Here is a 12,988-nt window from a genome sequence, read left to right as displayed (position 1 = left end):
AATGACTTTTTACATTAATGCTAAAATTGCTTTTTCAAGATCTTTTTTAACTGAATGCAAATGAACTTGTGTTGGAAAGAGAAGGCACTATTAGAAAGTTAAGAGACGGGGGTATGGATTGTTCATCAAATGTAGCACATGTCCAGAGAAGAAGCAATTACAGAAACCAGACCTCCCATCTTCTGCACCTCATAGAGATCTTTGCTCCATACTCCCAGAGGGATAAAAATAGGGAAGCTTCCAATGGAGATGGGATGTGAAACTCAGGTAGTAGGAATTGTGTGGAATTGTATCCCTTTTGTCCTACAATCTTGTGGATCATTATTAAATCACTAATAAAACACAAAAAGAAAGTTGAGAGAAAGGGTAGCATTACAGTTGGCCTGTATGCCTGTCAAATGACCTTCAGAGTAGTCTATAGGCACAGCATAGAATTACTGTTCCTCTTCTGCTTAGTAAAGACCCTCTTTTATGAGGATACAATAACATTTGGTAAATTATATGTACATTTGTATATGAGACTTAGAATTAGAGAAAAATATAATAAAGTGACTGCTTTTTGAAAGTTGTTAAAACTCAAATTACTTGCTCACAATTAAGACATTTATGTGGGGTGACACTGATACTTTATCTCATGCATTTTGGGGAAAATGTCAGAGAAGCCAAACTGTTGCACTCATGTATTACCTTCCAATATCTCTGGAGGAAATTAACAGTACTGTATTTTCTCACACTAAGCAAATCAGAGATATACTATGTATGCATATGTGTTTGCCAACTTAGCCATTTCATTTAACTAATAAATATATGTTATATTTAGGTCATTTTAATATCTTTTATTGTAGGATCTAAGATGGTTAATTTTGATGGAAAAAGTTCCTTGCTATACACATTTAATGAGAAATCCATGAACTCCTCAAAAGATGTCATTTCTTTGAAATTTAAAACCAGGCAGGCTGATGGGATTCTACTCTACAGAGAAGGACAAAATGGCAAAAGCATCACCTTGGAGTTAGTTAATGGAAGACTCATCTTACATCTTAATTCAGGTAAAGCTGTAATGTGTTATATTAAAAATGTGATTATTGTGGTCTGGGAAGTGGCACGGTGGATAAAACATTGGACTCTGAAGCATGAAGTCCCAAGTTCAATCCCCTACACATGTACCAGAGTGATGTCTGGTTCTCTCTCTCTCTCCCCTATGTTTCTCATTAATATATAAAATATTAAAAAAGAAAATATGATTATTTAGATCAATGTGTCCTTTATGTTTAATTTTTTCCAGATAAGTAGCTAGTTTATCCTGAAGCTAGAACACTTAAGAGAAAGAAAGAAGATCCTATAATAATTACTCTGGAACCTACTGGGTGTTGTATTGTTTTGTGGAAAACTGAGAAATGTTATGCATGTACAAACTATTGTATTTACTGTCGAATTTTGTAAAATATTAATCCCCCAATAAAGATATTAAAAAATCAATTACTCTGGAGCAATGGTTGTAACCCAGAACTATCCAGTTGAATTGATACATGGTCACCATATAATTGAACTTATGCACAAGCAACATATTTATATCTTAAATAAACTTTTATCTAAAAAAAGTTTTATAGCCTAATTATTGTAGAATTATTATTAGATATCAATAAATTACCAGGTAATATTTTAAAAACAAGTGTGGATATGTGCATTTTTAAAAAAATAGCATCATGAGTGAAGCCCTAGGAATAAATATCCTCAAGATAATTGAAAATACAATGAATAATAATAATAGCAAAGACAAATATGATAGAAGACATTACTTAATTTCTAATGAAAATTGTGTTCAAGATTAAAATCAACTAGCCAGTTTTTAAGATAGAAGAAAAGCATAATTGTTAAAAATACTAGATTTCAGATAATAATAACAGATATTGTGGTGTTGAGCTGGATGGAATGTTTTGTTTGTCTTTGCTCCCTTCTTAGGCAGTGCTAACCTGTCCTCCTCTGGTGCCCAAGGGACCCTGAGCCTGGGTAGCCTGCTGGATGACCAGCACTGGCACTCTGTCCTTATTGAGCTCCTCAGCTCCCAAGTCAACTTCACCGTCGACAGGCACACACATCATTTCCAGACAATGGACACGCCTAGATTTTTGGATCTTGCTTACGAGGTGTGAAAATTACTTTAAAACTATTCCAGAACCAGTTTTCTAGATGCGAGTTAACCTTGTAAATAAAATATTACTACATGGAAATAATACCACCCCACCCCTTCTTTTTTTAAAAAGAGTATTCAAACGTTACTTAAAAGTATTCATCACGGGAGTCGGGCTGTAGCGCAGTGGGTTAAGCGCAGGTGGAGCAAAGCTCCAGGACTGGTGTAAGGATGGGGGTTCAAGCCTTGGCTCCCCACCTGCAGGGAAGCCGCTTCACAGGCGGTGAAGCAGGTCTGCAGGTGTCTATCTTTCTCTCCCCATCTGTCTTCCCCTCCTCTCTCCATTTCTCTCTGTCCTATCCAACAACGACAACAATAATAACTACAACAATAAAAAAACAAGGGCAACAAAAGGGGAATAAATAAATAAATATTTTTTAAAAAGTATTCATCACATACATATAAAGTTTTTACTATGTGTGGTGTTGGGTTGCTGTAACACTTGCTGTGATCATTTTATTATTCCATATATATATAGAATTGTTATGTTGATCACCTGAAACTAATTTGATGTTATATATTAGTTCTACATTAAGTGAAAAATACAATACAACCATCTAGAGAAGAAAAAAAAACTGCTGTATATAAAAATATCATTTCCTAGCAACTCAGAATTATGGCCATGCATTTCTTGTGTACAGTAGTTGTGCAGAGGTTTAATATAGGCACATTCTATTGAGATACTTCATCCTTTACAGATGTTAATCTGTACATGAGAGTAAGTTGTCATTAAATTTGGAAAATCTGGGCAATGGTGCACCCAGTTACGCACACACAGTACTAAGCGCAAGGACTCATGCTAGGATGTGGGTTTGAGCCTCTGTCCCCACCTGCAGCTATGGCACTTTATTTTCTTTAATATTTATTTATTTATTTACTCCCTTTTGCTGCCCTTGTTGTTTTTTTTTTTTTTTTTTTTTTTTTTTATTTTTTTTTATTAAAATTTTTAATTTAAGAAAGGATTAGTGAACAAAAGCATAAGGTAGGAGGGGTACAACTCCACACAATTCCCACCACCCAATCCCCATAACCCACCCTCTCCCATGATAGCCTTCCCATTCTCTAGCCCTCTGGGAGCATGGACCCAGGGTCGTTGAGGGTTGCAGAAGGTAGAGGGTCTGGCTTCTGTAATTGCTTCCCCGCTGAACATGGGCGTTGACTGGTCGGTCCATACTCCCAGTCTGCCTCTCTCTTTCCCTAGTAAGGTGTGTCTCTGGGGAAGCTGAGCTCCAGGACACATTGGTGGGGTCTTCAATCCAGGGAAGCCTAGCCAGCATCCTGGTGGCATCTGGAACCTGGTGATTGAAAAGAGAGTTAACATACAAAGCCAAACAATTTGTTGAGCAAACATGGATCCCAAGATTGGAATAGTGGAGAGGAAGTGTTGGGGAGGTACTCACTGCAAACTCTAGTGTAATCCTGCTTTCAGGTATATATTTTGCAGTAGTTTATGGATACGTGTGCACATAAGCTCTCTCTCACAGAAACTGGTGTATGTCTAGGTTATGGGACTTTGTTAGAAAGTGAACTACCTGAGATGAAATTAGAGTGTACTATAAAAGGAAAGGTCTCACCCGAGTAATGAAGCTGAAGGGTTGTCATTCCACACGTGAAGTCTCTGGATACACTCTGAGGTGAAGCATGTTGAGATGGCAATCGTTGCTTTGGTTAGGTTGTGATCGACGGATGCAATATTATTTGGTATGGATTGGGAGAAGCATACGGGAAAGTGAGCCCTATCCATGGGTGCCAGGACTGGGGGAAGTAGGGGCTCTATAGTGAAGATGTGAGGTTCCTGCTGTCTTAGGCTGCCCTTGTTGTTTTTTATTGTTGTAGTTATTGTTGTTGCTGTTATTAATGTCATTGTTGTTAGATAGGATAGAGAGAAATGGAGAGGGGGGGAAGACAAAGAGGGGGAGAGAAAGACACCTGCAGACATACTTCACCGCTTGTGAAGCAACTCCCCTGCAGGTAGGGAGCCGAGGGCTCAAACCGGAATCTTTATGCCAGTCTTGCGCTTTGCACCAAGTGCACTTACCCAGCTGGGTTACCGCCGGACTCCTTTTTGCTTTTACTTATAAAAAGGAAACACTGACAAAACCATAGGATAAGAGGGATACAGTTCCACACAGTTCCCACCACCAGACCTCCGTATCCCATCCCCTCCCCTGATAGCTTTCCTATTCTTGATCCCTCTGGGAGTATGGACCCAGGGTCATTGTGGGATGCAGAAGGTGGAAGGTCTGGCTTCTGTAATTGCTTCCCAGCTGAACATGGGAGTTGGCAGGTCGGTCCATACTCCCAGCCTGAGCTCTGGCACTACAGGCATACTCTGGCATACTCTGGCACTTTCACGAGTGGTGAAGCAGGTCTGCAGGTGTCTCTCTTTCCCTCTCTCTCTTCCTCTCCTCTCTCAATTTGTCTCTGTCCTACCCAATAAAATAGAAAAAATAGCCTCCAAAAGCAGTGAGTTTATATAGTGCTTGCACTGAGTCCCAGCAGTAATCCCGGGGGCAAAGCAAATAAATAAATAAATAAAATAAATTTGGAAAAATCTGTAGGTGAAGAGCTCTCAACATAGCAGCAGTGTTTTTAAGATTTTATCATTTGAACAGTTCTGCTATAAATTTAGTACTTGACTACCAACTGGAGATTTATATTTGTTTTATGGAAATTCTAAACAGGTATAGTGAGCTGGGATAGCATGGAGAAGTCATTTATATAATGCAGTCTGAATTGTTAAGTGACAAGAGACATATGGCTCACACAACTCAAAATACAGTTTCTTGGAATTTTTAATGACCTCAGGTTAGTTGCAACATGCTACTGATATATATCTATCTATCGTATTCTGAAATACAGTATTTAGTCAGAACATTGATTGAAAAATCTAGAACATCTCCATATTCATTTGCTACAAATGGCATTAGCAGAGACCAGCTGACGATCCTGGTCTTGAATGAGTTCATCAATGTTTATGTTACTCTAACTCATCAGAATCTTGACCAAAAACAGTACTATAAAAATCCACCCAGATAGAGAGAAGGGACATATGGAGGTAGTTATGATGTCATGAGTGGCTTAGCGGGGAAGAGAGGATTGAATCAGAAAAAGAAGGGGCAACTATGTATAAACGTGGACAGATAGTTGTAGAGAAGATGGTTGGCCCATGTCTATAACCGTAGGGGAACTGTGGTAGATTGCAGTGGGGAGACTAAAGATTCAGAACTCTGGTGGTGGGAATGATGTGGACTCAAACCCCTGTTGACATGTAATTCTGTAATATAAAAATAAAATAAAATAAAATAAAATATGAGCACTAGAAAAAATCACTAAGTAGAATGTCATCACAGCAGGCTATAATGTCCTACTGATCAAGATTTTTCACGTAAATAAAGATACAATATCCTAGTTTTTTAAAGTTTTACTTATATTTTTGCCTCCAGGGTTATCACTGGGGCTTGATGCTGACACTATGAATCCACTGCTCTTGTGGCCATGTTTTTAAAAAATTTTTCTGATAGGGAGGGAGAAAGGAAGAGAGACACTTGCAGATCTACTTCACTGCTTGTAAAGTGACCCCTCCCTGCAGGTGACGAGCCTGGGGCTCGAACTGGGATCCTCGTGCGGGTCCCTACACTTCATGCTATGTGCACTTACCCTGGTGCACTACCACCCGGCCTCCAAGGTACAATATTCTACATCAACAGAAATGATACAACCACAGGAGAAACAAATTAAAAAAGGAGTATTTAACTCAGTTATTCAAAGTCAATAAAGAGGTATATAAATCCGCACGTAAAATATCAATTGAAATTTAATATGTTAATATCAAATAAATTCGAGACAATTTTCACTGTATCTACTAATCACAAATATTTGAGCAAAGTAATCAGAAAACCATTAGACAATATAATTTCTGTCATTTTTTTTTCTTTCTAAGATCAGTTTTGGAGGAATTTCTGGGCATAAAAAATCAGTGGTGCTCCCACATAAAAACTTTCATGGTTGTTTAGAAAATCTCTACTATAATGGAGTGGATATCATTGACTTGTCCAAGAAAAACAAGCCACAGATCCTCAGAATGGTAAGTAAGTCCATATGCAAGTGTGGAAGAATAGAGGACTATAATTTGACTAGCACAGTTATTAACATACCTCTTCTGGAAATGTAGCATTCGCAAAACACACACGTTTTAGTTTATGCTTGACTTAATTTTTATGTATAGACAGAGACATGCCTATTGCAAAGGTGTTCAAGTTTGAAAAGGTGTTCATTTTGTTTCAATGACTTACATCTTTATTATTCTCTATTTTTCTTTTTAAGTTTTAAGCATTTATTTCTAGGATAGAACATATTGTACTCCCAACCCTTTTAACAAATGCAACATTTGTACTTCTTAATGCCATGTCTTTATTATTTTATCGGTCTTCTCTTCTTTCCATCTTCTGTCTGCATGGATGCACCCCTGCCACCAAACCATTGTGTTACTAAGCTAGTATGTGCTCTTCTTTATCTGGTCTGTGATAATAGAACTGTGTGCAGATCACTAGCAACTCGCCCATCAGAGACACACTGTTGATTAGTCCCTACACATCCAGATTTGGCATCCATTTGCAAAATTAGAATCATTTAATATAAGCTTTTCTCTCTTTGCATTTTCTGACTCGGAAATGTCTTGTGAAACTTTTTTTTTCAGTTGCTGTATACAGTCTTGTATCAGAAAAATTTTATAATTTTCCATTACAAATTGTCCTGGAACCTCACCCCTCCAGAGAGCTCTACCCCAGTAGGCTGGGGATATGGGTTGACCTGCCAATGCCCATGTCCATCGGAGAAGCAATTACAGAAGCCAAAGCTCCCATTTTCTGTAACCCATAAAGAATTCTGGTCCATACTACCAGAGGGGAGAAATATTAGGGGAAGATGACCAGAGGACTCTGAACCCCAATTCCATCAGGACCCAGAGAGAGAAGAGGGGAAATAGAAGAATATTCAGAAATAGTAAAGGGTGTAGCTGTGACTTAGAAAGGAAGAGAAGGCAGGATTGTAGAAAAGAGGGCAAATATATATAAATATAGATAGTTATAGAAATAATAGTGAATCCATATCTGTGACCTTGGGAGAACTATTGCAGGTTCTAATTGAGGGAAAGGGGACACAGACTCTGGTGGTAGGAACAGTGTGGAATTATACCCCTATTGCCTGATCACTTTGTAAATCAATATTAAATAATTATGTGAAAAATAAATAAAAATTCAGTCTAAACAACAACAAAAACAAAATAAAAACTACCGCAGAGCACTATAGATGTGTATTCAGATACTTTATTTTCTTATGATACTTATTTTTTCAGCTACTTTATTATTAAAATAGTCAGATATTTTATTTTCATGGGATAAAGTTCCAGTACTAGAATGTCGTTTTTATTATTTTTTATTATCTTTATTTATTTATTGGATAGAGGCAGCCAGAAATTGAGAGTAATGGGGAGCTAGAGAGAGAGAGAGAGAGAGACAGACAGAGAGATAGACAGAGAGATGCCGACAGCACTGCTTCACTACTCATGAAGCTTTCCCCTTGCAGGCGGGGACCGGGGTCTTGAACCTGGGCCCTTGCACATTATAACACGTGTGTGCAACCAGGTGTGCCACCACCAGGTCCTCACACTAGAATATCTTGATAGAAATCTTATACCGGAGTCTGAGCAATGGCACACTGGACAGAGTGCATACTTTGCAGTGCACAAAGACTCAGGTTCAAATCTTTTGCTCTACCAGCAGAGGGGAAGCTTCACTAGCAGTGAAGCAGTATCGCTTGTATCTCTCTCTCTGTCTCTCTCCCTTTCATCCCAATGTCTGTGTCTCTATCCAAAATAAATAAACAGAAATATATTTTAAGTAATTTTATGCTTTTTCAAATTCTAGGGTAATTCAGGGGTGTGTATTCTTCCATATGAAATTTATGAAAAATGAAATCCCAGGGGGAAAACTGCAATTATATTAAATTCTTCTCATGTGATTAAGATAAGCTTGCTCTTGGAGCAGTAGAGAGAATCTAGTGTTATAAAAATGTTTTCAAAATAAAATTAAGTAAAAATTAAAAATGCCTGCTATCTTGGTAAGAAACTTAAAGCAGAGACCCGCCCTCCCTGGGTCATACAGTCTGCAGGAACTTCTGAGAGGTGGTTAGCCCATCTTTGAGACACAGAAACACTCCTCCTATGAAGAGTTAAGATGTAGGTGTCACCTAAGTGACTAACTTAGAAGCATGTTTGCTTAATAAAATCAAGTACAGACATGTCCCTGGAGAAAGTGATCATTGGCGCTAAATTTAGTTGGATAAAATCACCTGTTATTGTGAAGGGAGGGAATTATTGTTTCCCATGCCTAGTTCATGTTTCAGAAAAGGACTGGCTAGAAATACCTGTGCTAATGCTGAGAAATAATGATGGAGATTTACTAAAAGGTGCAGACATGTGATTGACTGGCTTTATCAGAGCTTTGGTTTGAGGGAAATAAAAGGTAAATATTAATTTACATTTGATGAGGAAGTGTAATTGTAAAAGCCTAGTTGCCAGAAAATTGATAAGCAACTACATAAGTCCTGGAAAATCTGCTGCTAATGAAATGTCCAATGTCCACTGTGAGTCTTCCTAATAGTCTCTTTCATTGTATCCACAGGGAAATGTCACCTTCTCTTGTTCACACCCTGAACCTGTCCCTGTAACTTTTCTGAGTCCCAAGAGTTACTTGGCTCTACCAGGCACTTCTGAAAAGAGTTTAGTGTCTATCACTTTTCAGTTTCGAACATGGAACAGAGTAGGGCTCTTGGTGACCAGGCATTTTGAACGTGGGTCAGGCACTATCAGCCTGGCTCTAAGTGATGGAAAACTCAAGCTGAGTCTCTCTCAACCTGGACAACCCATGAAAGACATCACAGCAGGTAGGTAAAGTGCTCGGGGCAGGGGGGAGAGGCAATATTAGGCATTTGTCATGACAGTACCACCCTTATCTGTATACCTAAAATTGGTAGTTTCTTTTTTAAAATTTAATTTTATTTATTTTAATGAGAGTGGGGAAGTGGGGCTCTAGGACACATTGGTGGGGTCATCTGCCCAGGGAGATCTGGTTGGCATCATGATAACATCTTGAACCTGATGGCTGAAAAGGAGTTAACATACAGAGCCAAACAAATTGTTGACTAATCATGAACCTAAAGGCTGGAATATTGCAGATGAAGATTTGGGGTCTCTGTTTTGAAGATAGCTACTAGTAGGCCTATTTAGTTATATTCCAAAGGGCCATGACTATACTAGTTTTCGCCTGAGCTTGACATCTGATATGCAGGTGGACCCAAATTATTGTCTGGGGAGATGTCATAGCTGGAAAAAGGGCTAGAAAGCTGGATCAGGGAAGAGAGTAGCTCCCAAATATAGGAAAAGTCTATAAATATTGTTGACTGTAAACCCCATAGATTTGATCTGGGGCCCGTATTCAGCATAGGAGCCTATGTAACCTCTGCTTTGGTTGAGGCTGGGGAGAGTCATCATGTCAAAAGAGTTTTGTGTCTGAAATATACAAGGTCACAGATTTAATCCCCAGCACTACCATAAATTAAAACTGAGCAGGACTCTGGTAAAACTAAATGATAGGTAGGTAGGTAGGTAGATAGATAGTAGATAGAGAGATAGATAGATAGATAGATAGATAGATAGATAGATAGATAGATAGATAGATATCCTGGCCTCCAGTATGCAGAGTTTTCTTGTTGACCTCTGATGTCCATTCAGATTCAACATATTACCTGCATCTTCTTGGGTAATCTCTTTGTTGTCACTAGTTCACTTTTTTTCTTATTTTGTCCTTTCATTAATTTTATTTCCTTATATGGCACATGCAGATAATATTGTATAGTATTTGTCTCTTCCTGACTTGCTTTGCAGAGTATACTCAAGTTTTTTCCATTTTCCTGCAATTGACAAAATGTGATCTTTTAATATCTGATCAATATCTGATATATATTCTGATTTATATGTCAAATCTACTTTATCAACTTACCTGGTAGTGGCTGCTTTAGTTGTTCCCACACCTTAGCTATTATGAGTAGTGCTGCTATAAATATTAAAATTGATATAATTTTTTAATTAATGCTTTTATATTCTGAAGATAATTATCAGATGTGGGGGTTAATGAACTATATAGTAGCACTATTTTTAACTTCTAGAAGAAACTCCTTATTATTTTACTAAATGGTTGCATTAGTTTATATTCCCACCAACAGTGAATGAGAGTTCCTATTTCTCTGTCTTTGACAACATTTTTCATTATTGCTTATTTTGGTTCTTTTAAATCATGAAAAGATGGCATTTGTTATTTTATTTTTTATTATTATTTTGATGGAGATCATTTTCACAGATACGATGTGGCATGGAATTTTGTTTGCACTTTGCATTTCTGTAATAATGAATAGTGTTTAGCATCATTACACGTGCCCTTTGGCTATATCTATGCTTTTTCTTTTGAGGAAGAAGTATTTCTTCAAGTCTTCTACCCACTGTTTAAACTGGGTTATTTGTTTTATTGTTGAGTTTCATAACTTCTTGATATACTTCTGATGTTAAGCCCTTAGATATAGGTGATGTATTCCCCTACTCAGTAAGCTATCTTTTGGTCTAATTTTTGATGTAGCAAGGCTTTAAAAAAGTTTTTGCATTTTTAAAAAAAAATTTAAATTTTATTTATAAAAAGGAAACAGGGACAAAAACCATAAGAGTAGTAAAACTCCACACAATCCCCACTACCATATCTCCATACCCCAACCCCTTCTGATAGCTTTCCTATTCTTTATCCCTCTGGGAGTATGGACCCAAGGTCATTTTGGGATGCAGAAGGTGGAAGGTCTGGCTTCTGTAACTGCTTCCCTGCTGAACAGGTTGATCCATACTCCCAGCCTGCCTCTCTCTTTCCATAGTGGGTTTGGCTTTGGGGAAGCAGGGCTCTAGGACACATTGGTAGGGTTGTCTGTCCAGGGAAGTCTGGTTGGCATCATGCTAGCATCTGGAACCTGGTGGCTGAAAAAGAGTTAACATATAAAGCCAAACAAATTGTTGACTAATCATGGACTTTCAGGCTAGAATAGTTCAGATGAGGAGTTGGGGCATCTCTGTTTTGTAGATACTAGGCATATTCTAGGTATATTCCAAAGGGCCCATTACTATACTAGTTTTTTTTTTTTTTTCTGAGCTTGAAATCTGATATGCAGGTGGATACAAGTTATTTTCTGGGGAAATGCTGTCATGGCTGGAAAAAGGACCAGAAAGCTGGATCAGGAAAGAGAGTAGCTCTCAAATATGGGAAATGTATTGTTGACTGTAACCCCATCGATTTGATGTGATCTGGAGCCCATATTCAGCTTAGGAGCCTATGTAACCTCTGCATCCCTGTATATCTAAGCTCATTCTGTGGTCATGGGTAGGGACGTTCCAAGCTCCCCCATTTTCAAGACCCGTCTTCCTCGGGTGGATCACAGAGTACCTTGCCCAGTCTCCCTTCAGAGGATGGAACATTCTCTGCTGTTGTTGATCTACACTGAGGGCAAGGTCCTATAGGAGCCCACAAAGGGGTCTATTGTGTTGTTCCTGATAGAGATGACCAGTAACAATGGAGAGAGGGATTTATTGGAGGAAACACTGACAAAAACCATAGGATAAGAGGGGTACAACTCCACACAGTTCCCACCACCAGAACTCCATATCCCATCCCCTACCCCTGATCGCTTTCCTATTCTTTATCCCTCTGGGAGTATGGATCCAGGGTCATTATGGGGTGCAGAAGGTGCAAGGTTTGACTTCTGTAATTGCTTCTCTATTGAACACGTGTGTTGGCAGGTCGATCCATACTCCCAACTTGTCTTTTTCTTTCCTTAGTGGGGCAGGGCTCTGGGGAAGCAGGGATTAATATGGTTACAACCAACAATATATTTTTTAAATTTTTTATTTAAGAAAGGATTAATGAACAAAAACATAAGGTAGGAGGGGTACAACTCCACACAATTCCCACCACCCAATTCCCATAACCCACCCCCTCCCATGATAACTTTCCCATTCTCTAGCCCTCTGGGAGCATGGACCCAGGGTCGTTGAGGGTTGCAGAAGGTAGAAGGTCTGGCTTCTGTAATTGCTTCCCCGCTGAACATGGGCGTTGACTGGTCAGTCCATACTCCCAGTCTGCCTCTCTCTTTCCCTAGTAAGGTGTGTCTCTGGGGAAGCTGAGCTCCAGGACACATTGGTGGGGTCTTCAATCCAGGGAAGCCTGGCCAGCATCCTGGTGGCATCTGGAACCTGGTGATTGAAAAGAGAGTTAACATATGAAGCCGAACAATTTGTTGAGCAATCATGGATCTCAAGCTTGGAATAGTGGAGAGGAAGTGTTAGGGAGGTACTCACTGCAAACTCTAGTGTACTTCTGCTTTCAGGTATATGTTTTGCAGTAGTTTATGGATACGTGTGCACATAAGCTCTCTCTCACAGAAACTGGTGTATATCTAGGTTATGGGACTTTGTTAGAAAGTGAACTACCTGAGATGAAGTTAGAGTGTACTATAAAAGGAAAGTTCTCACCCGAGTAATGAAGCTGAAGGGTTGTCATTCCACACGTGAAGTCTCTGGATACAGCCTGAGGTGAAGCATGTTGAGGTGGCAATCATTGCTTTGGTTAGGTTGTGATTGGCGGATGCAATATTATTTGGTTTGGATTGGGAGATGCATATGGGAAAGTGGGCCCTATCCAAGGGTTC

At 38.9% G+C, this 12,988-nt stretch overlaps 1 protein-coding gene across 1 annotated transcript in view; it reads left to right on the top strand.

The window, feature by feature from the left end:
• Positions 1 to 12,988, top strand: part of LOC103128953 (contactin-associated protein-like 3) — a 180,214-nt gene that overhangs the window by 85,802 nt on the left and 81,424 nt on the right. The window contains exons 5-8 of the mRNA XM_016184982.2: positions 846 to 1,049; positions 1,963 to 2,147; positions 6,135 to 6,278; positions 8,875 to 9,136. Coding sequence (XP_016040468.2) covers positions 846 to 1,049; positions 1,963 to 2,147; positions 6,135 to 6,278; positions 8,875 to 9,136 — 795 coding nt within the window. The remainder of the gene's footprint in view (positions 1 to 845; positions 1,050 to 1,962; positions 2,148 to 6,134; positions 6,279 to 8,874; positions 9,137 to 12,988) is intronic.

The sequence above is a fragment of the Erinaceus europaeus genome, chromosome 10, assembly GCF_950295315.1.
Source record: "Erinaceus europaeus chromosome 10, mEriEur2.1, whole genome shotgun sequence".
NCBI classification, from domain to species: domain Eukaryota; kingdom Metazoa; phylum Chordata; class Mammalia; order Eulipotyphla; family Erinaceidae; genus Erinaceus; species Erinaceus europaeus.
The sequence above is the reverse complement of the archived record's forward strand: the minus strand, read 5'-3'. Positions and strand labels throughout refer to the sequence as shown.